The sequence below is a fragment of the Lissotriton helveticus genome, chromosome 4_1 (genome assembly GCF_964261635.1).
Source record: "Lissotriton helveticus chromosome 4_1, aLisHel1.1, whole genome shotgun sequence".
Lineage (NCBI taxonomy): Eukaryota > Metazoa > Chordata > Amphibia > Caudata > Salamandridae > Lissotriton > Lissotriton helveticus.
In genome coordinates this window covers 31601984-31624793 of record NC_136063.1, presented here as the reverse complement: position 1 = coordinate 31624793, position 22810 = coordinate 31601984, and the positions used below count along the sequence as shown (strand labels likewise).

Sequence of the window (22810 nt, the reverse complement as noted above, 5' to 3'; positions counted from 1 at the left end):
AACGGGGACTTTTCAATGAATTAACGTGCACACTGTAAAACGTGGGAACGTAGGTTCACATAGGCCTAATATTCGTTGTATTCATGAAGACTGGAAACTGGCATACTAGAGATGGACACAACTGTAATTGCGTCTTTAATCGATCATAAGGGAATACATGCATATCGATCATGCACATATAACATAACATGGGGAACACGTAGGCACATATAACATGGCAAAATTTACTTTTCCACATTACACAAGGCCTAGAGCCTGTAAAAGTGCTGGGGCCACAAGGATCCACCCAAGGTAGTGACACATGGGACCCACAGGGGATGCCTGCAGTGTTTAAACACAGCTGTGGATCACCATTACCTTCTATGGGGAAAGTCGCGGTTGGAAATTTAAAGATAAAGGACACTTAGGAGAGGACTTTGATCAAAGCCCTTTAGACTTTATGTGTTCTAGGGCGAACACCTCAGGAGCACCGGAGTACTTGAGTTACCTCACCCAGGGAAGCCGGGTGCATAGGTGTATTTTGGTGTTGGGAATCGTTGTCGTTTTCAATGGCGATCTGCTGCAAAGTGCTACTGCCGTCCAAGTGGAAAGAGACCAGAGTGAGCCAAGCCTGGATCAAAGATGAGAAGAACCTGAAAGCAGAGGGGACAGAGTCTGGGTCACTTGCCAGTGACCAGGGGCACGATAGTCGAATGTCCACCAATGCTGGGAGATTTCAGGTGAAAGAGGTGAGGCCATGACCCGTTCTCAGTCGTTTTCAGTTGTTTACGTTTTTTTTGTTGCCCTATTGCTTGTTTTCGTAGATTCCAATGTAACCGGCATTTTTGACCCGCGATCAAATGCGGTAGGATTGTAACACTGCATGTTTACTTCGTGTAATAGCAGGGTAGATCTGTTGATGTGTGTATTTTCCAAACATTAACCCTCCAACGAGAGTTTTCTTTTAATACATACAATAAACCTCGGATCACAAAGGTCATGATCAACACGTCTGTTGTATATCGATCATGAAACGTTTTTTCAATTCAAAACAGTCGTCCGCCTTGAGTTAAAAATGGGTCTGTTTGACAACGTCTAAAGGGCTATTTGTAGGAAACATGCAACAAGAGAAATATTTGTCTTGTGGCACAATAAACACTCTCCTTTAATGATTCAGTTTTGATTCTAAAGATTTTCAATCTCGAGGTAACACACCTTTATAAATGGGCAACGTTTATATTGATTTGCCAAGAGTGGTTTGAATAGTCCAAAATGCTGAATAGTGAAGATGAAGGCCTTTTGAATTGTGGCGCTTTATAGATCTAATCCTTGAAGGTTTGTGCTACAGCAAGGTCTGGTGATACCATAGAGAATATTGCCTTTACATGACTACATTACCTGAGTGACTGAACAGCCAATAAATAAGATTAGTATCTTTGGACCCAAAATGCGTTGTTTGGTATAAAGATATTACATACACATATGTATTTTTAAACTTGCAATATATTAGATCCCCCTGTGACTAGAGACTTCATTGTATTACAGGGCGGGGTCTCTTACTCCTGAGTAGGTACCAGGTGAGGTGAGGCCTAGACCTCATACAAAGCAGGTGAGTGTAACCACTTTGTTGTTGTTTTTTGTCTTAAGATAGCCAACCTGAGATAGAGATGGCGTTCTTTTAGAGAGTAACGAGACGCATACCTCACAACTTGTATTTATGTCATCTCTCTTCTACAGGTGTGAAGATCACCCTGCCGGTATTGAGGTACTCTTTGTATATGAATATAAGTATGCACCTTTGCACATAATAAGTATGCAGTAGTTGATTTACAATGTAGGTCCTGAAGAAAGCCTGGGCGCAAGGTCCGATAGGCTGAAACTAGTTGACCAGCTTTTTGATAAGCGGCCTATTTGTTGAAAGCCGCTTACTGACACGTTTTTACTAGGATTGGAAGAGATGTCAGAATAAAAGAAGTTTTCTCTTCCGAATTCTTTTAAAAAAAAATGTTTTTATTTGTATTTACAAGATACATTATACACAAGATACATTGACATATATATCTTTCGGATTCCGTTATCCGGGGACAGGTTGATTATCTTATCAGTCAGGTTCTTCTTGTCTGCCCCATGAGGTCTGGTTTACATAAAAAACATAAAACATACACCACATAGAATGTTGCAATTGGGCGCGTACTTAGGGCCCTATTAGGATGGCGGATGGACCTGCCTCTGTCCGCCATCCCAGAGGTGGAGAGACCGTCCACAGGGGCAGCGACGGTCCCTCCGTGCAAATTAGGATGTGACCGCCACCCTGGCAGTCACATCCTGTATGTTTAACATTGCGGCGGGTGCTGCTTGAAGCAGCACCCGCCGCAATGTCAAAAATGCATGCTTTGCATGCTTTGCATGTGCATGCACAAAGCGGTATCCCCTATGTGCACCCCCTACCCTCCCCCTTCACCCTGGGGGCCCACAACGGGCCCCCAAAGGAAAGACCGTATGCCTTTCCATGGCGGCAATGCCGCCGTTTAAAGGAATGGGACCGCGGGCATCATAATATGGCTGGCGGTATCTTGCAGACACCGCCACCATATGTCTGCGGCAGACGGTTTTGCCGCCTGCCGCAGACCCCCCAGCCATCCTAATGTGGCGGGGGGTCTTTTCAGTCATCGCAGCGGTGAGTCCGCATCCTCCGGGCCAGCAGTGGCATCCGCCGACCCGGAGGATGCGGATTCACCGCAATCGTAAACGGCCCCTTAGTTGGGACAAAAAGACATTGAGTTGAATGGTGGTTATTTGGTGACAGAACGCCTGAGCTCCTTTGGTCTGTTTGCCAGGCATGAGTTGTCTAAGGGGTTTATATGTGCTTAGGAATTTGTCTAGTTTCACCCACATCAGTCTGTCAGCGTGCCTCCCTGGTGTGTGTCTGAGCGCAGTGCTATCAGCTCCTCTGAGGAAGGTCACCCAGTTCAGCCACTCTTTGAATGTGGCTTTGGAGGTGTCCTTCCATTTGGCTAGTACTGTTTTGACTGCAGTCGTAAGGAGGAAATCTAGGAGGTTTTTGTCCTCTTTAGTAGTAATGTCTGGTGCGATGTGTGCTCTGATAGTTGTGGCAAATGTTGCTTTAATGCTGCAACCTACTGTTTTGTTCATGAAGTCGATCACCCTTTTCCAGAAGTTTTTGACCTTGGTGCAGCGTTAGATGAGGTGCTCTTGGTCACCTCTGTCTATGCCGCAGTTCCAGCAGATGTCGTTGTCTCTTATGCCTATCGAGGCAAGGTGGGCTGGAGTCCAGTATGACTGGTGCAGAAACCAGTATTTGGTTTGAGCCAGTACTGGGGATATCATGTTTTTTGACGGAGTTGCCCATATGATTTGTAGTTCTCGTTCCGTGAGTTTGGAGCCTATTTGGGTTTCCCAGTAGTTGGTGTTTTTGGCATTAAGTTTGGTGGAGACTGGTCGGAGGAGTTTGTAGAGGAGCGAGATTTGGTGTCCTGTTCTGTTTATGGTTTCCATATATTGGAAGATCGATGGTTTCTCTTTGCTTAATTTTGACTTTGTTAATGCAGTTTGTATTGCTAGGAAATATATAGTTCTATGTCCGGTAGGTCGTATCTTGTTTTCAGGCTGTTAAAGGTATGGGGTTCTCCGTCAGGTTCTAGTTGAGCTGGAAACGAGATTCCTAGTTTTCTCCATGCTGCCATGTAGAGCATTTTACTTCTATATTTAATATTGGGGTTTGTCCAGAGCGTCTCCCACTGTGAGTACTTGATGCTGTTGGCGAGTTTCTGATCTAATTTGAGCAACGCGTGCCTTGCGATCCTAAAGATTGGGTTGTTCTTAAGTGATTGTTTGTTGGATGTTAGGAGTGTTAGTGGGTTTGTGTTGTTTAGGATTGCTTTTTCTATGGCGAGCCATGTCGGTGTGTATTCCTGTTTCAGGAGCACCCAGTGCATCCCTTGTCTTCTCAGGTCCGCTACGTTGAGTCCGCCCAGTTTCTTCTTTAGTTTGAGTTTTTTTAGGCCAATTCTGTTTTTTTTTTCCTCCATATGAATTTGTTTAGTAATCTGTCTATTTTCATGTGGAAATTGTCTGTGAGTGCTTGGGGTAGCATACCTGCAAGATAATTAACTATGGGGTGATCATCATCTTTACAGTGTCTATTCTGTCCCACCAGGTGATGTATTTCGGTGACCATGTTTCTAGTAGCTCTTTGATCTTCCCCAGATTTGTTTTCTCATTTTGTTCTAAGGTGCTTATTAGATTTTTCCCAAATTGAATGCCCAGGTATTTGACAAACCCAGGCTGCCAGGCCAGACCCGAGGTCCCTATTACCTCACTTGTTGTCTGTATGTTGAGGGGCAAGCATTCTGATTTATCTCTGTTGAATTTGTATTCTGAGTGGTTTGCGTATGTTTCTATTGTTTGCATGAGTGCTGGTATGGATTGGTCCGGATTTTCCTTTATAATAAGTAAGTCATCGGCATAGGAGGCAAGTTTGCCTGTGGTGTTGTTGATTGTCACGCCTGCTATGTCTCTGTTAGCTAGAGTGTCTCTTATAAGGGGTTCGAGTGCTAATAGGAACAGTAACGGTGATAGCGGGCAACACTGTCTGGTCCCTCTCTCAAGTTTAAATTGGGCCGAGGAACTTCCGTTAATGGATATCAATGCTGTGGGGTTTTTGTACAGTGCCATGACTTTCCTCGTATAGCTGTACACTAGGTTATATGCTTGCATGCACTTCTCTAGGAACAGCCAGAATACTCTGTCGATGGCTTTTTCTGTGTCTAATGTGATAGCTACTGCTGAGTTGGGTGAGTATGAGCAGTGCTCTATGACTTGAAAGAGAAGTCTTGTATTATCGTGTGACATGCGTGTTTTCATGTAGCCTACTTGTGTGTTTCCTATCAGTTGGGGTAGTAGTTTCTTTAGCCTTGTGGCCAGCAGTTTGGCATATAGCCTACAGCTTAAGTTTATGAGTGATATGGAGTGGTAGTTTTTGGGCCATTGTGGGTCTGTTCCTTTCTTGGGAATAACAATTATGTTGGCTTTCATCATGATTTCTGTAACTGTACCCTCTTTGGCGCAATGGTTGAGGGTTTTGGTCAGGACTGGGAGAAGGTGTTCTTGGAATGTTTTATAGAAGGGTGCGGTGTAACCTTCTGGACCTGGGCCTTTGTTCTCTTTTAGAGATTTTATAGCTAGTGCGACCTCACTCTTTTATATCTTGGCCAAGTGTTTTGGCTTCAGCTTCTGTTACCTTTGGTAGGTTCAGTCTGTCTAAGTAGGCCGAGCACCCCTCCTGGTCGATGTTGTTATCCCTTGTGTAGAGGTCCTTATAGAATTCCATGAAGGTGTGTAGGATAGCCTTGTGTCTGGTGTGTGGCTTGTTGCCTGAGTCTGTGATTGTGGATATGCTATGTTGTCTTTGCTTGCATTTGAGGTATGATGCTAGTTTTTTTCCTGCCTTGTTGGCTTTGCAGAGATTGATCTGTTTGTATTTTCTTAACCACAGCCCTACTCTTTCACTGAGAATCCTGTTAAATTCGTAGTTCTTCCTTGTAAGTTCTATCAGGACAGCTGTGCTTGAGGTGTCTGCGATATGCTTGGTCTCAAGTTGCTTTGCTTAATGTCTTTTTCTAGCTGGTCTAGCTGCTTTTTGGCTTCTTTGTCGCTTCTGGCTTTGATTCCTAGGAAAATAGAAAAATGAAAGATAAAATTGAAATATACTTGCACGTATAATAAACATAGGATCCCAGACATCATCACAAACATCCAGAGATGTGGGCTCCTGTAGGAAAAGTACACGCTCCCGGAGAGGGCGCAATGCTCAAAGAGCAGTATCAACCTCCCCTGCTGGTGCTCCCCCCGGAGACTGCGCGGGTTGCCTGCACCTGAGGGCCAGACCAACCTCTCGTAGAGCCTCAGTGGCTTGGATGGGACTCTTGGAGGGAGGCCCCCCCAGGTCTCCAACACTGTGATCAGAGGACACAGACCTCTTGCGAAGGAACTGTTATTTCTGTTTTTGTTAACAGTTTTCCACACAGCTGCAACAATGGCTATGACATTAGAGATGAATCTGCAGGCATCCTCTATAGGAAGGCCTGATTCACCCAGATGCTCCCAAGGTTTTGCCTCTTAAATCCAATAACCTGCCCACATTGATGGCCCCATGCAGCACCACCAGACCAACCTGGTAATGGTCCACTACGAGGGTGAACCCCTCAGAGACCTTTCCTGGAATGTGAATGGACTCTTAGATAAAGTGAAGAGTACTGCGATCCGAAAATATGCCCAGAGGTCATGCTGAATATTCTGTTGCTCCAGGAGACGCATCTCATGGGGAACTGCTGCCTCTTTTTAGCACGCTAGCGTTTTGACAGGGTCTGGCATTCGGAGTTCGTCCGAGGATTCTGTGGAGTGGCGATCCTCCTGTGACATTCCCTTCCCTTTACACTGGTCTACACAACTTGTGATCCTCAAGGCTGATGTTGACCCTCACAGGGACACTAGGAAAAGCCACAATTAATTTTGTGTCACTTTATATACCTCCAGTGACCCTGGATCACACCCTCCAGGCCACCGTAGAGGTAATATTATCTCTTCCTCAGGGGTTAACAGTAGTTGGAAGGGACTCTAATGCAGTCTTGGAACCCACCAAAGACACCACTTGGACACCCTCTTCCCACAGAATCCTAGGAGCTAGGTGACTGGCAGAATGGACATCCAAGTTGGGCCTCTGTGACATCTGGTGAACTTGGAACCCCAGGACTCTTCAAACACCCACACATCTGCTGCACACCAAACCCACTCCCACATTGATTTAGTCTTTATGCCTTCCCGAGACTGTCGCATGGTCACCAACATCCAAATCCTAGTGTGTGGAATATCAGACCACCCTCCTCTTCTTCTTAATGTTGGGGGCCCCACGGGAGCTCCACGTCCTGTTTGGAGGTTCAAATCCTGGTTTCTCCAGGATTAAGACAATAAAAAGGAGATAGGGGACGAATCAAATACTACTTTCAATCCAATGAGGGCACAGTAGAACTTCAGGGCAGATTATGGGAGATGGGTAAAGCCACTATCAGAGATCACACTAAATTCAAAGGCTTGACGCAGGTCCATCGTCTCTCTCAACTGGATGCCCAGGCCCTTCGTCTTTCTGTGACAGAGGGAGAAGCTGACTGATGCCAGCTTCATTTGATAAGATTCCTACAGGGCATCCCCTTCTCATGGCTCTCAGAGAGCAAAGCTCAGGGCCTGGATGAACGCATCTCAAGCTAGAAGATTGAGGAGGCAATCTCAGTGCTTGCAACCCACTGAATGTCTGAATGGCCTTCCAGCAGAGTACTATGTGGCGTTCTCAGAAACTCTGGCCCCACGCCATCATGTCTTGTATGAGGAAGTAATTGAGATAGGCGCCTTTCCTCCAGAGACTGCCATGGCTACAATCGCGATTATTCCCAAAACGGACCTCCTGTCAACCTCCTGCTCAGAATAATGCAGGATCTCTCTCATAAATACTGAAGTCAAAATATATGCGACCATCCATGACACACAACTTAAATAGGGAATCAGTAGCCTCATACATTCTGATCAGTGCGGCTTCATGCCTCATTGAAGCACTAGACACCCTCTAGGGTGCCTAAATGTGGTGCTCGCTCAACACCACCTCCTCCCCCCATATTTAGCCTTATTAATAATTGACTTTGAAAAGACCTTTGACACAGTTGATTGGATGTATTCGGGTAATGTGCTGGAGAGAGTGCTATTTGGCTCACATTTCAAGAAGCTGGTACTAGTGCTCTACTCTAACCCGTCAGCTAGGATCCTTGTCAACAGGGCACTCTCATCGATCTTTCCCATCTAGAAAGGAGCCTGGTAGGGGTGTCGTCTCTCTCCCTTCCTCTTTGCTCTAGCAATAGAGCCATTAGCCTGTTTTATCCGCTCATATATCCAGATTCAAGGTTGACATTGGCAAAATACTCATGAGGATCGCATTGCATTGTATGCTGATGATTCCTCATACTCTTTCAGCAATAACTAGGATGATCTTGTTGGCATAGTGCTTGGCATTGTGATACACCCAATGGGAAGTCATACTCACAATGCAGATGCCCCTATGGCATGGTACCTGGTTGAGGGAGGTAGCGACACTTGAGGGCTTCTGGAAATAGGATCTGATATTACTTACACACTTTGGGGATGTGTGGAAAGGTAGACATATGTGCTCCTTCCAAGACCTACAGGGGATTTAATGAGCACACTCGCTCACACTGTTTGTTTCCCGCCATCACGCATCAGAACAACCAGCACACTACCACCGTCAGCTTTGTGGTTTATCGGGCTGTTCTTTCGGCATATCTGTGGTCATCGTAGCCCGCCGTAAGCCTATCACCAACTCCGTGTCCGACGGCAGCAATCCCACGCTGCACTGGCTTTCCACATACCGGCACTCCGTCGTGAGAAGATATCGTGAAGCTTTAATCGCCAATTTTGTGGTCCACGCACTTGTCGTAAGCTTGCTACCAACCTCTATGACGTACCAGTTCTTCCATCACCCTATGGAAATACGTGAGCAGCAAACCACCTGAAGGCATTGATTAATATGCAGGCAATCATTTTATTAGTCCTGATGATGATCCCACTATTCTTCTGCAAGAGATCGAAACGTTGTCGACCAGTTCAATAGTCCCACGCTTAAACCATTGTGTAAAACCTGTGTGTTGACTATTATGGATAGCTTGTCGTAATCTCTTATTCATTCAAAGCTTCCGTTCCTTTTTTGCCTGGATTCCTTTAAATGTTTGTTTACACCTTTTCTTTGTTTTGTGTATTGGATGCAGGACTTCATCCCGCTCTATTGTTACTTTTGCTAACTGTGTAAAATTGTTTAGTTAACTAACGGATTAAATTCTGTGTCCGGCTGGACACTGTATAATAAAGCACCCATTGTGGTCTATATCTTATTCCATGTTGTACGTTTGTTTATCTAAGGACCATTGCTACACGTTATAATTGACACCCAGGGTCCTTAGTTACTCATTGGGTTCCCTTGTTTGTTCTAAACCTTCCAAGACCTATAATACACTTTTTTTACACTCGACCCAGTTTTATAAGTACCTCCAACTTCAGCACACCATTGCTCTTAACTTCCCCGAGAATGCCACACTCCCAGAATACAGTCCACTAGAAGCTATAGCACTTATTGGTAACCTAGGTAAGGGGGGTGTCTCCAAAATGTACTGCTCTCTAATAATCAATTTCCTGTCTACACTCGATTCTCTCAGGAGTGGTTGGGCGCTCTAGATTAGAAGGACTGGAGAGATGCCCTAATTGCCCCTGTGTACTCACCATCTCTGCGAGACTTCGCTTAATCCAAATATACTACCTGCACTGTACTTACCTTACCCCGATCTAGCTGCACCGGGCTGGATTCTTTCCTACCCCAGAATGCCCTTGATGCGCGGCGTACACTGCCGACTTCATTTTACATGGTCTGGTCTTTCACCTCTATCACCAGATACTGGTCAGCAATAGTGACAAAACTGAGCAATATGCTAGGCTGGACGGTCCCCATTGGTCCCCTTGCTCAACTCCTAGGGGTGATGGAGGATCTTGATGGCTCCCGAACCAATAAACTGTTACTGGGGTAGCCACCATGGTGGATAAAAGAGACATTGCAGCTGCCTGGAAAGATCCAAACCCCCGTCCATCATAATATGGCAGAAAGGAGTGGACTGGTGTGCCATGCAAGAGAAACTAGTGTACAAAGCATGTGGTTATCCTGCTAAGTATGGGTGTAAATGGGACAAATGGCTGGGTTCGGTGAACTGAAGATATGCAGGGGGGATTGGGTAACCTGATCATGTGCCATTTGATTAATTTGTGAATATTAAGTACCATCTAGAGAAGTAAATAAAGGTGTTGTATGCCAATGTGTAGCATTATGTGAAAACAAATAAAATTGATTGTCAAAAAAAATAAACATTGGAATAATAAATATATTCATTCATATGGTGATATTCTTCAAAATCAGTACAAATCACCCAAATTAATTACAAAAAGAATATTGTGTCATTGTTTGATTATAAAACAACACTTATGGCTCTCATTGCAACATGTTAGTACTACTGATTTTTCCTAAGTTGGCATGCCTAATTTTCAAACTTTACAACTTTTTGAACAATATGATTTACAAAGGTGGCAGGTAAATACAATAATGTGCATTTGGAAGCCATATAACTTTTATCCATTGGTTGCTCTCATAAAAAGAAGGGCTTGAGCACCTCAGGCCCATTTTCTCCATCAAGGCACTTGCACAGCAAATGAAGGAGTTCGCCAGCTCTATACTTTAGACACTGTGAAAGACATGGGTCATTTTGATACATTTTTACAACACACTCGTTCCCTTCTGAAAGACAAAATGGCCATAGCAGGGAGCGATCAGCAGCCGGATGAGTCTCACACGACTTGGGGCCCTCTTTGTACACGAAGACCCACAAACTACAATAGACTAACCCTCATTGTAGCTTTGTCTTAACTTTGCCACAAAACAAATTATTCAGCCCTAAGACACTGGGAAAAGAACAAGTTTATTACACATTAGGGGCCAGATGTAGGTAGGCTTTTACCGGTCGGTAACGGCCGAAATCGGCCGTTACCGACCAGTAAAAGCCTTTTCCTATGTAGGAGGCTATTTTACGGATTCGGTAAATAACGAATCGGTATTTACCGGTTCAGTATTTACCGAATCGGTAAATGAGATGTAGGAAGCACTGTAAACAGTGCTTCTGGGCTTTAAGAATTCGTTATTTACCACCAACTATTAGTTGGTGGTAAATAAGGAATTCCTATGTAAATGCATAAATGTGCATTTACACTCCAGGCCCATAGGAAGCAATGGCAAATACCGAATCGGTAAATACCGATTCGGTAAATACTGAATCTTACCGATTCGGTGTTTTTTACCGAATTATTATCTACATTGCAATTATCGATTCGAAAATACCGAATCGGTAAAATTCGGTATTTTCGAATCGGTAATTTACAATTACCTACATCTAGCCCTAGATTGTTGACATGAATTTAAAGCATTTTTGTATTTAAAATTGATTTTAAATCCGATTGTTCTTCTGCCTCTTCTGCCTTTTAAATTGTAATGATTTTAAGCAATCCCACAAATAAAAGTTATTCATTCATTCATTCACTTCACATGGTGTATGTCAAGTGACTGACTTGTATTCATGTCAGCTCCACAATATCAAATACCAACACATCTTTGAAGTAAGTAAATATGAAATTAAGAATAGAAAATCCTTTTCTGTGCCTGCTTTGACAATATGCAGGTGGTTGATAGGTTTGTGACCTCAGGAATTGTGATATTCAAAGGGAAATTTCTGCAACATGTGGTTGGTGGGGGTACTTGCAGCCACCCTCCCTGGGATCTGATCATCATCTCTTCCTGCCCACAATGGTGAATCATCTGCTTTGGGGAGATGTTTAGTCAAGGCTTGCATGAGTTTGTGGGGATCTTGGTTTCATTACATCATGACCTCATGTCATAGGAATCTATAATGCTATCTGTGTATTTCCAGTTTAGTGATTCTATGTCTCACAGTTAATCTGGGACTGCTGCAGCTGTGGCCAATAAACATTCATCTTGAAGTATTTATGTCTTCTGGCATTTCCTACAATATACTTCATTACAGAGGTGCATCGACCCACCTTTACTTTTGATTCAAACGCTTTCTCCTTCCCTCCTTTTCAGAGAATGTAATGCAGCTGGACGCAGGTGGAGATGGCTTTCTAGTGGCTGTCAGTGGCAACAATGACGTGTATTGCCTGCGTCAAAATGAGACGGTGAACGTAAAGAACAATACATTTCTGCCCTGGACCGAGATGAAAGGCAAGCTGAAGTACTACAGCTGTGGTCCTCTGGGCTGCTGGGGCGTCAATGCCACAGAAAGCATCTTCCACCGCCCTGCCCCCAAGCGGAACCCTTGCAAAAGCGGCAAGCCGCGGTTCGTGGATGGAAAGTTCTCCATGGTTGAGGTTGGCAGCGATGGTTCTGTGTACGGGGTGAACAGCCTTGGTGAGCTCTATCGCAGGTAAATACAGTGATAAAGTAAGCCTCTTTGGTTAAACCAGTAGGACTGTCCTTTACTAGTTCAGTGATGGTACCTGGATAAATAAGGACTAGTTTCAGGAATGGAGCAGCAGTATCTCATGTTCTCCTCTTGACTCTTTGTTCTGTGATGCAGAAGACATGAAATAGCATCCATATTCAAGCAGCATCTCAGGGAGGGGGGGGTTCTGGGGAATTGCAGAGTTGGGTGCAGAAATTGGCCAGACACTAGAGGCCAGGCACAGAGTTCTGTGCTCCCCTGCCCTCTGTTAGCTCCCCACAGGAGGTACATTGAAGTATTTTACCATGACTCCCCTCCTAGGGGGCAGTTATGTGCACCACTGTCTACTATAGACACACAGAGGAGGTAAATTACATTTTCTTACCCTGACTCTCCTCTACTAGGGAGGGTCTGTGCTCCTTTCACTACTGGAGATCTACACAGGAGTTATTTGAAGCTCTTTACCCATTACACTCCTCTGCTGGGGTGGCTCTGTGCTTCCCTGTAGTACTATAGATACACAGAAGATATACCGAAGTGTTGTACCCTGACAGTAGTCTGAGAGAATGGCTCTGTGTGCCACCACTTAATGTAGAGATACAAGAACCTATATTGAATTATTTTCCCCGACAATACTCTTGCAGAAAAATTGTATTGAAAACCCTTAAATCAATAAACACATTTTCCAGCATCCATTCTGTCAACTGTTAGCAAATGTCAGAACAAAAAAAAACTTGTTGTGGGAAGTCACTTCCATTAACTGAATAGGGCTCATTTATGAATAAACACATCCAAAATGTATTTACTACCCATGTCACACAAACTCTGCAGGCAATAAAAAATCATGAATGAAATTCAGCATATAACAAGCCGTTAACTCACCATGCTTTCATTTAATGAGCATCTTCACTCATCATTGTATAGGCCAGAAGAAGATCCCTTACATGACTGGTCCAGCTCTTCACTATGATGCATACCTTCACCTGACTAGTCCTTCCTTTCACCATCATGCATACTTTGACGTCACTGGTCCAGCCATTCAGCATGATGCATACCTACGCATGACTAGTCCATCTTTTCACCACGGTGCATACTTTCATGACACTCGTCCATCCTTGCCCCATGGTGCATAACTTTACATCATTGGTCCATCCTTTCACCATGATGCATACCTTTTGTTAACTCAACTCTTTCACCATGCTGCATACCTTCAGCTCACTGGTCCATCCTTTCACCATGGTGCATATTTTCACATCACTGGTCCATCTTTTCACCAAGATACATCCCTTCACATCACTATTCCATCCTTTCACCATTATGCATACCTTCACATCACTATTCCATCCTTTTACCAATATGCATACCTTCAGGTCACTGGTCCTTCCTTTTACCATGATACATCCCTTCACATTACTTGTCCATCCTGTCACCATGGTTCCTACCTTCACATCAATTCACCATGATGCAAACCTTCGTCACTGGTCTATATTTTCACCATGATGCATATCTTCACCTATCTAATCCATTCTTACACCATGATGTATACCTTCAGGTCAGCGGTCTATCCTATCACCAAGGTGCATCCCTTTACATGACTAGTCCATCCTTTCACCATAATGCATCCTTTCACATCACTGGTCTATCCTTTCACCATGATGCATACTGTTAGACCTGGCACCATTGGCGTGGGTCTCCCTTCCACTTTTGCTGTTGCCTCATGTGTTTTAATCAGGTGTTAGATGCTTTGGGCACTGTGCCACTGCTGTCCAGTGCCACAGTGCAAGTGCTCCCTACTGTAAATGAATGTATTAATTAGTTATTCCATGATTGACTATTTGGTTTACTTGTCAGACCTTAGTACAGTGCACTGAGTGTGCCAAGAGAGTGTCTATCCAAATGCTGCTAGTGGGCTTGCAGCACTGGTTGTGCCACCCACAGAAGTGGCCCTGTAAAATGTGTCTAAGGTCTGCCATTGCAGAGCCTGCATGCAGTCTGGTACTGCCATGCTGACTGGGCAAGTGCACCCTCTTGCAAGTCCCTAAACCTTCCCTTTTTTTAATATTAGTCACTCCTATGGTAGGCCCAAGGGCAGGGTGCATTGTAAGTATAAGGTAGGACAAGCCCTGATGTGTGTGGCATGTCCTAATAGTGAATTACAGCCATTTTCGTTTTTTCACTATTGCAAGGCTACCTGTTCTCCATATGCCAGAATGGGCTCTTAGAATTATTACATTTTATAATCATAATGGACTCAGAGAACATGGTAGAAATTCGAGTTTAGTATGCCTGGACTCAGAATAAAAAAATACCTCTTTTAGTGAAGTTTATTTTAATATTCTTTGTTTGCAAATACCAATTTAGGAAAGTAGGTAATTGCTTGTTTAACTATCAAAAGCCTGCCTCTGCTAGGTTGTGTATTCCTTTGTCTGGTTTTGTGAGTGACAGGGCTGGGGGATTCCAAGAGACAGGATGAATCAGCCCAGTGGTGAAAAGAGAGCTCTGCATATAGATGGGAGGGAGGAGTTGTACCTGAACCTTGAATAGGGCTGTCAACAAAGTGCTCCAGGACTGTACTTGCCTTCCACAATGCTGTGTCCACCTCCTGTGGGGCATCTGATGTTCCTGCCCTGCACTGTGAAAGGAAAGGAGAAGTCTGGTAAACAGAGTGCTTCAGAACTTGTTTGGACTGGGCACGGGACCCTCTTCCCTCAGAGAACAAAGGATTTTGGGGTATAAATATTGGGACCCTGATACCAAGAAATTAGATCACAAGAAGAAACCTTTGCTAAGGGGAGAAACCTGAAGAAACTGAGGAGAGACTATTCCCAAGCTGAAGTGCTGCTTGGGGGATGGCCTGCAGTGGTTGCCTGACTGCCAAAGGATGGAGAAAGAACTTTGTGTGCTTTACTTTCAACTTGTGAAGGATCTCCAAGGGCTTGGAAGAGAGCTTTCCCCCTGACCGAAGTTTCAGGACAAATAGACTTTACCAGCCTTTGTGGATTGCTGCTGGAAATACTGTTTTAGTGGCTACAGAGGCAGGGAGCTGTGACCGACTCTCACGACCGGCCCGGTGTCCTGTAGGCACCGCATCGACCAACGTCCTCCTCGAACAACGCAAGCTCTGAGCTCACCAACTCCGTCCTGACGCCATCACCGAGCCGTTGCTGGCACCGCGACTGGGGGACACCGCGACGTACAACGCCTCGCTACACCGACTGGTACTGGTCTGACCGACGCGGTCACTGTTGCTGACTTCAAGTCCCGGGAATGCACCGGAGTTGGGCACCGCCTCGCACGCTTCGCGACGCACCTCCAGACTCGCACCGCTGTCCGGACTGATCGATGCCAGCTCCCGAACTCCACAAACTGGGAGCACCACAACGAAGCACCGTCTCGCCCTGCAACGCACGCCTTGGATCCACCGACTCTGTCAACGGGCCGCTGTCTGCACTACATTGAGGGACAACGCATCCTGCAATGCTTTCTTTTCTGTCCCGCCCGAACACTGGAACCGGCTCGCACGTCCGTGCCAGCCGCATCATGTGAAAGGTACTGTGACGGAGTCTGTCGACATTTGAGTGTGCCCGGACCGACGCGGTCTGCTGGATTTGTTAGACTCTGTGTTATTTCAGCAACAAAGTAGCCAGACAGGGTAACAAACTCGCACAGAACCTTGATTTAAGCCTTTTCAACCAGAACTCTTGAATTCTAATAGTATTGTGGATTATTTTTTGTCATTTATTGGTCTTCTGGTAACTCTATATAAATATACAACCTGTGTGGTGACCATTTGTAGTGTTGTCACTTGATTACTGTATGTGTTCACAAATGCTTTACACACTGCCTCTGAGATAAGCCTGTCTGCTCGTGCCAAGCTACCAAGGGGGTAAGCAGGGGTTATTCTAGGAGTGTACCCTCCTTACTCTGACTAGAGGAGAGGGTCCCTATTTGTCACAAGTACCTACCTGTCCCAACAAGAGACCCCCAATTCTAACACATTCCTTCACATCACTTGTCCACCCTTTTACCACAGTGAATACCCTCATGTCACAAGTCCATCTTTTTAACATGACGCAAACCTTCACATCGCTGGTTAATCCTTTCACCCTGATGCATACCGTTGTCACTGGTCCATCCTTTCACCTTGTGCATAACTTCACATTACTGGTCCATCCTATCACCAGGATGCATACCTTCCTCACTGATCCATCTTTTCACTATATGCAAACCTTCACATGACTGGTGCAGATGGAACTCCACTCAGTCCTTCACTTGCCTGTCTCAGTAGGTAAGAATTACCTCTTCTTAATAATTCTCATGAGTTTCTTTTGAGACGCTTTCCGTTCATCGGTATTAAACATTTGTATTTATTACAAAAAACAAAAAAGAAGGCAGTAAGGGATAATTCAAAGCAGCACCACCTCGCTATACACAGGGCATAGATATAGTTTTAGATCAAAGTTGCCCACCTTCTTAGTCCACTGCCAACAAACCACACAACTATAGTACACTTCGAAAAGCACAGAGAGGCAACATAAATATTTAAAAATGCACAACAGACTAATCAATCCGGACTCTTCAATGATGTTAAGTATGATCCTTTAATGAATTCTTGGACCACCTATCACCTAAGATGTTGTAATAATACAGCCAAAGTGCATCCAACTGGTTTCGCCCAGAATAGGGCTTCCTCAGGGCTGCAAGCATAACATAGGCACAATCAAATAGACTGTTGGTAGTATAAGATAATTAAATCGTATATATCAATATAAAAATACTCCTCAGAGATTCACACGTTTAACATTGCTAGCATACTCAGTATTTGGATCATCATATTGGTATTTTACACCTGTGATTCGAATTCATCTACACGTGACAAGACCTGCAAAGAGAACGAGAGAAAAAGAAGGAAAAAAACAGAAAGTTTGTAATCACACAGTGAGTTTTTGAAAGATTCATGAGAAAAGCCCGACAACAAAGACAGCATTAAACAATGAGCTATCAGAACTATTCCTAAAAAATTCCACGGGTTGTCATACAAAATTAAATTAAATGTTAGCATCACTAAAACCAACCACAACATATACATACTGTTAGATCTGGGGGTCTCTAATTGGCAGAGGTGTGTACCTTAGCCCAAGTAGGGACCCTTGCATCTAGTCAGGGAGAATAATTACACACAGTAGATAACCCCTGCTCACCCTCTAGGTAGCTTGGCACGAGCAGACAGGCTTATCCCTAAGGCAATGTGTATAATAGTTGCACTTAACACAAACAATGACCCCCCATCCACCACAAACTGAGACCACACAGGTAAGTATATTTATAAAAATATATCTTTATCTAGGTTATGCAGTAAAAGATCAGCAATACACGGTAATCACTTTTCTAGGCATAGATTGCACTTAATCATAATGGTTGTCCTGGTGTTCAGGAAGTTTTAATAGCAAACTCAGTCTCAAGTCCCTTTAAATCAGTATAGAAAAATGATCTAACTGATTTATCTCAAATAGGTTGAAAAACGAACAGTCAAGCAATGCCAAAGGATAAGTTATAAAAAATCAGCCTTCTTAAACAATGAGCCCCAAGCACGGCAAGCGCGCCTCACCGGACATTCCTGGGACTCCTTTTCTGGTGATCGTGCACCTCCAATGGTTTCAGGCGCACCGCGCCGAGCAGAGAACACTCGCTCCCAGCCCCGGACAGTCTCAGCAGCCCTCCGCCCGCTCTTGGTTCCTCGGGGAGCGGCGGGGAGCTAGCTCGGCGCTCCGAGCAGAGACAGGCAGGCCGGGGGCTGGGGGCACTTCTGGGACTCCCACGGCGAGGTCGGGTCACTCTTCCCCGGCTCCGACGCTGAACACACGGCTCTTCCAGAGGTCCCGATGACGGGGACCAATCCTGTTGGCGACCGTGCGAACGCGCAGCGGTCACGCGCAGCGGGCGCGCCGATTGTGCGCCGAAGGCGCGCCAAAGGTAAGCCCGTCTGCGCCCGTCCGCGCCTGGACCGCGCCCAGTGCCAGAACCCCTGGTCCCCACCGACGGAAGCCGACCCGACGAACCTACAACGCCGCGGACCTCCTCGCACTCAACGCCGGCCGCACCCCAGGATGTCACCAAGCCGCCCCGAAGCACACCCACGGACCCTTCAGCTGCCACGCCTGCAGGTTCACCTGCATCCGGACCTGCCCTGCACCAGCACTCGCCAAGCCGAACATCAGCAGCAACCACCTCAAGTGCTTCCTGCTCAACACCCGCTCCGTCCACAGACACGCCGTAGAACTCTGGAACCTCCTCGACACCACCGCCCCTGACGTTGCCTTCCTCACCGAGACCTGGATGAACGCCTCCTCAGCCCCAGACATCGCCATCGCCATCCCGGAGGGCTACAAGATCATCCGAAGAGACCGCGACAACCAGACGGGAGGAGGCATCGCCATCATCCACAGAGACACCATCCGCATCACGACCAACACCGACGACACCCTAACCACCGCTGAACACCTGCATTTCCAGATCCACACCGACCCGAAGACCACCCTCAGAGGCACCCTGATCTACCGACCTCCGGGACCACGCACACGATTCAGCGAGGACATCACCGACTTCGTCAGCCCGCATGCCCTCCCCTCCGCCGACTACATCCTCCTGGGGGACCTCAACTTCCACCTGGAGAACAACAGCGACCGCAACACCATCAGCCTGCTCGACAACCTCGCCAACCTCGGACTCAAGCAACTGGTGACCTCCCCCACCCACCTCGCCGGACACACACTCGACGCAGTCTTCTCATCCAGCAAAGACGTCACCTTCAGCCACGCAACAGGACTCCACTGGACGGACCACAGCTGCGTCCACTTCACCTTCAAAAGAACGACGATCCACCACCACCAGCAACAGGCTGCCCGAAGAAGCTGGAACAAGATCACAGCCGACCAGCTCACCGCTTCCCTGAGCCAGCACCCTCCCGCCAGCTCAGCGAACCCCAGCCAGGCCGCTGACAACCTCACGAGGTGGATCAACAACTGCGCAGACGAACTCGCCCCTCTGAGAACCCCACCCAGCGGACCCTGCAGCAGAAAAACACCATGGTTCACCGAAGAACTCAAGAGCTCCAAGAAGAACTGTCGAGCCCTCGAGAAAGCCTGGAGAAGGGAACCAACCACGGACAACATGACCACCCTCAAGCACGCCACCCGGAAACACCACCAACTGATCCGCGCCACCAAGAAAAATACCTACAAGGACCGGCTGGACAACAACGCACACAACTGCAAGGAACTCTTCAACATCGTGAAAGAGCTCTCCAACCCGAACGCCGCTAACAACGACATCACCCCGTCGCAAGACCTCTGCAACTCCCTCGCGTCCTACTTCCACAACAAGATCGCGGACATACACAACAGCTTCAGCAACCAACCAACGGAAGCCACAACCGCAACAACGCCACCCACCACCACCCTCCGCACCTGGACTCCGATCAGCACCGAAGACACCATCCGCACAATGAACTCCATCCACTCCGGATCGCCGACCGACCCCTGCCCTCACCACGTCTTCAACAAGGCCGACGCTGTCATCGCACCCCACCTGCGGGACATCATCAACACCTCCTTCAGCACCGCCACCTTCCCGGAGAGCTGGAAGCACGCCGAACTCAGCGCCCTTCTCAAGAAACCCACAGCAGACCCCACCGACCTCAAGAACTACCGTCCCATCTCGCTCCTCCCGTTCCCGGCCAAAGTCATCGAGAAGACCGTCAACAAACAACTGGCCGCCTTCCTCGAGACGAATGGATCCCTCGACCCCTCACAGTCTGGCTTCCGAGCGAACCACAGCACCGAGACCGCCCTCATCGCCGCCACCGATGACCTTCGAACTCTGATGGACAACGGGGAAACAGCGGCCCTCATCCTCCTGGACCTCTCCGCGGCTTTCGACACAGTCTGCCACCGCACCCTAGTACAGCGCCTCGGCAACATCGGAATCCAGGACAAGGCACTGGAATGGATCACCTCCTTCCTCGACGGAAGAACACAGAGAGTCCGTCTACCACCGTACAAGTCAGAGGCCACCGAAGTCATCTGCGGCGTACCCCAGGGATCCTCGCTGAGCCCAACCCTCTTCAACGTCTACATGAGCCCCCTCGCGACCATCGCACGCCAACACAACCTGAACATCATCTCCTACGCCGACGACACCCAGCTGATCCTCTCCCTGACCAACGACCCCGACGCCGCCAGAGCCAACCTGCACGAAGGGATGAGAGAGGTTGCCGAATGGATGACGACCAGCCTTCTGAAACTGAACGCAGACAAGACGGAGGTCCTCATCCTGGGCTCCTCGCCCTCCGCCTGGGACGACTCCTGGTGGCCCCCCGCCCTGGGCACCGCACCCACACCGACGGACCACGCACGCAACCTGGGCTTCATCCTGGACTCCTCCCTCTCCATGACCAGACAAGTCAACGCCGTCTCCTCGTCATGCTTCAACATCCTGCGCATGCTACGGAAGATCTTCCGGTGGATCCCCACCGAGACCAGGAAGACTGTCACCCAGGCCCTCGTCACTAGCCGACTGGACTACGGCAACGCCCTCTACGCCGGAACCACCGCCAAGCTCCAGAAGAGACTCCAGCGGATCCAGAACGCCTCAGCCAGACTCATCCTCGACATCCCACGAAACAGCCACATCTCCGGACACCTGAGAGACCTGCACTGGCTCCCGGTCAACAAGAGGATCACCTTCCGCCTCCTCACCCACGCGCACAAAGCCCTACACGACCAAGGCCCGAGCTACCTCAACAACAGGATCAACTTCTACACTCCCACGCGCCCCCTCAGATCAACCAGCCACGCCCTCGCCGCCGTCCCCCGCATCCGAAGAGCGACAACAGGAGGAAGGTCCTTCTCCCACCTGGCTGCAAAGACCTGGAACTCACTCCCGTCCGACCTGCGCCTGACCCAAGACCACCTCTCCTTCAGGAAGAAGCTCAAGACCTGGCTGTTCGAGCAGTAACGGCACCCCCCCCCTCCCAGCGCCTTGAGACCCTACGGGTGAGTAGCGCGCTATACAAATGACTTGATTGATTGATTGATTGTTGCGGCGTTCGGGGCGAGCCTCCTTGCACACCCGGGAGTCAGCCAATGGCAGTGCGGCTCCCGGGGCAAGCCTGCAATGACCCTCTCCTGGCCAGCCAACCACAGCACGGCAACAGCGATGACGCTACGGCGCACGGGCCAATCCAGTCGTGGCGTTAGTGAGGGGGCTCGGCTCCTTCCACCAATGGGAGCGCGGCGGCTTCGATCCTCGGCCCCACAGCTCCGATTAGGACGGCAATCTTTGGAAGGGGGTTTCTGGACCCAGGCCGCGACGGTGATTTGGCGGCAAGAGATTTTTGGGGCCGTAGACCGCTGGCAGCCTGTTTCCTCACCAGCAGATCGACAGGGGGGGTCCTAGACACAGGAAAACACCACGGGCCTTTCCTCACCCCTGAATCTGTGCCGATGAGCACAGCGATCGTTCCACACAGCTGGCAGTTAGAAAACGCGCGTTTGGGCAGACCACCACACGATCTCCTCAGCAGTTCTTTGCAAAGCTTAGGAACCTTTAACCCTGGGTTCCAAACAGGAGGCCAGCTCTTCTCAGGCCCTTGGAGATTCAGTTCAGGAGACACAGCACACAGCAACGTCTCTGTAGTTTCAAGCAGGCATGGTCACAGCACACAGCAAAGTCCCTTTCTTCTTCTCAGCTTACAGTTGAACAGCAGAACAGGTCAGCCCTTAGAGCACACAGCAAGGCAATCTTCAGTTCTCCAGCAGTCCTTCTTCCAGCAGAGGTTCCTCTTGATTGTAGAATCTAATCTTCTGTTGTCAGGGGTCCTTCTCTTATACCCCAAAAAGCCTTTGAAGTCCTTTGAAGTCCTTTGTGCAAGTGGGCCCTGAGCCAGGTCTAAACCAGTTCTGGGTGTTGCTGGAGCACTGGGGTTTTCCTGGCTTCCTTCTTCCTCTCAGTATCCGGGACAGAGGTGACAGTCGCCCAGCAGGGAGGTGGAGCCAGCATTGTGGTCAGGCAGGCACAGCCCTTCACTATCAGGTGCTATCTCCTCCCACTTCCCTGGCAGCAGATGCTGCCTTTCATCCACAGGCTGACTCAGACAACCTCCTGGGGGCACTGCAGCCCCTGTCACACTCAAGCCAGACAGTCAATCCACAAACAGGCCCAGGCACTCCTGGGCCAGGCTCACCAGCCAATCACACGCCAGGCACATATTACACAAATATGCCAACTTTTAAAAGTGGCACTTCTAGACTAGACACTTTCATGCCGCATACACCATTACGCAGCTATCAATCTCACGAGTTCGCACATATCAAACTCGACCCTGCACTCCCCACACATCAGGAACTACCATGGGCATACATATTCCCCATTCATTCCTATGGGAGGGCAGGTCACTCACCACACATACACAGAGAGCACACGCACTTTACACTGTACCACAGTGAAAAAGTGCGCAAAGGCCTAAAATCACCAACACCAGGTTCCAGAAACAGGCTAGGAAAAAGCAAAAAGTTTCGGGGTGAACCTGCCAAAAAGGGCCAGGTCCAACAAATACACATACACATTCAGCACCCACTAGTGCCTGCCAATTGTGTCCAAAAGTCACAACTAAACTCAATCCTCACCAGTAATCAGAATCCTCC

At 47.7% G+C, this 22810-nt stretch overlaps 1 protein-coding gene across 1 annotated transcript in view; it reads left to right on the top strand.

Moving 5' to 3' along the window:
• LOC144827832 (fish-egg lectin-like) overlaps positions 1–22810 on the top strand; it is a 219561-nt gene that overhangs the window by 55979 nt on the left and 140772 nt on the right. The window contains exon 2 of the mRNA XM_078685998.1: positions 11750–12089. Within this exon, the coding sequence (XP_078542124.1) occupies positions 11750–12089 (340 nt within the window). The remainder of the gene's footprint in view (positions 1–11749; positions 12090–22810) is intronic.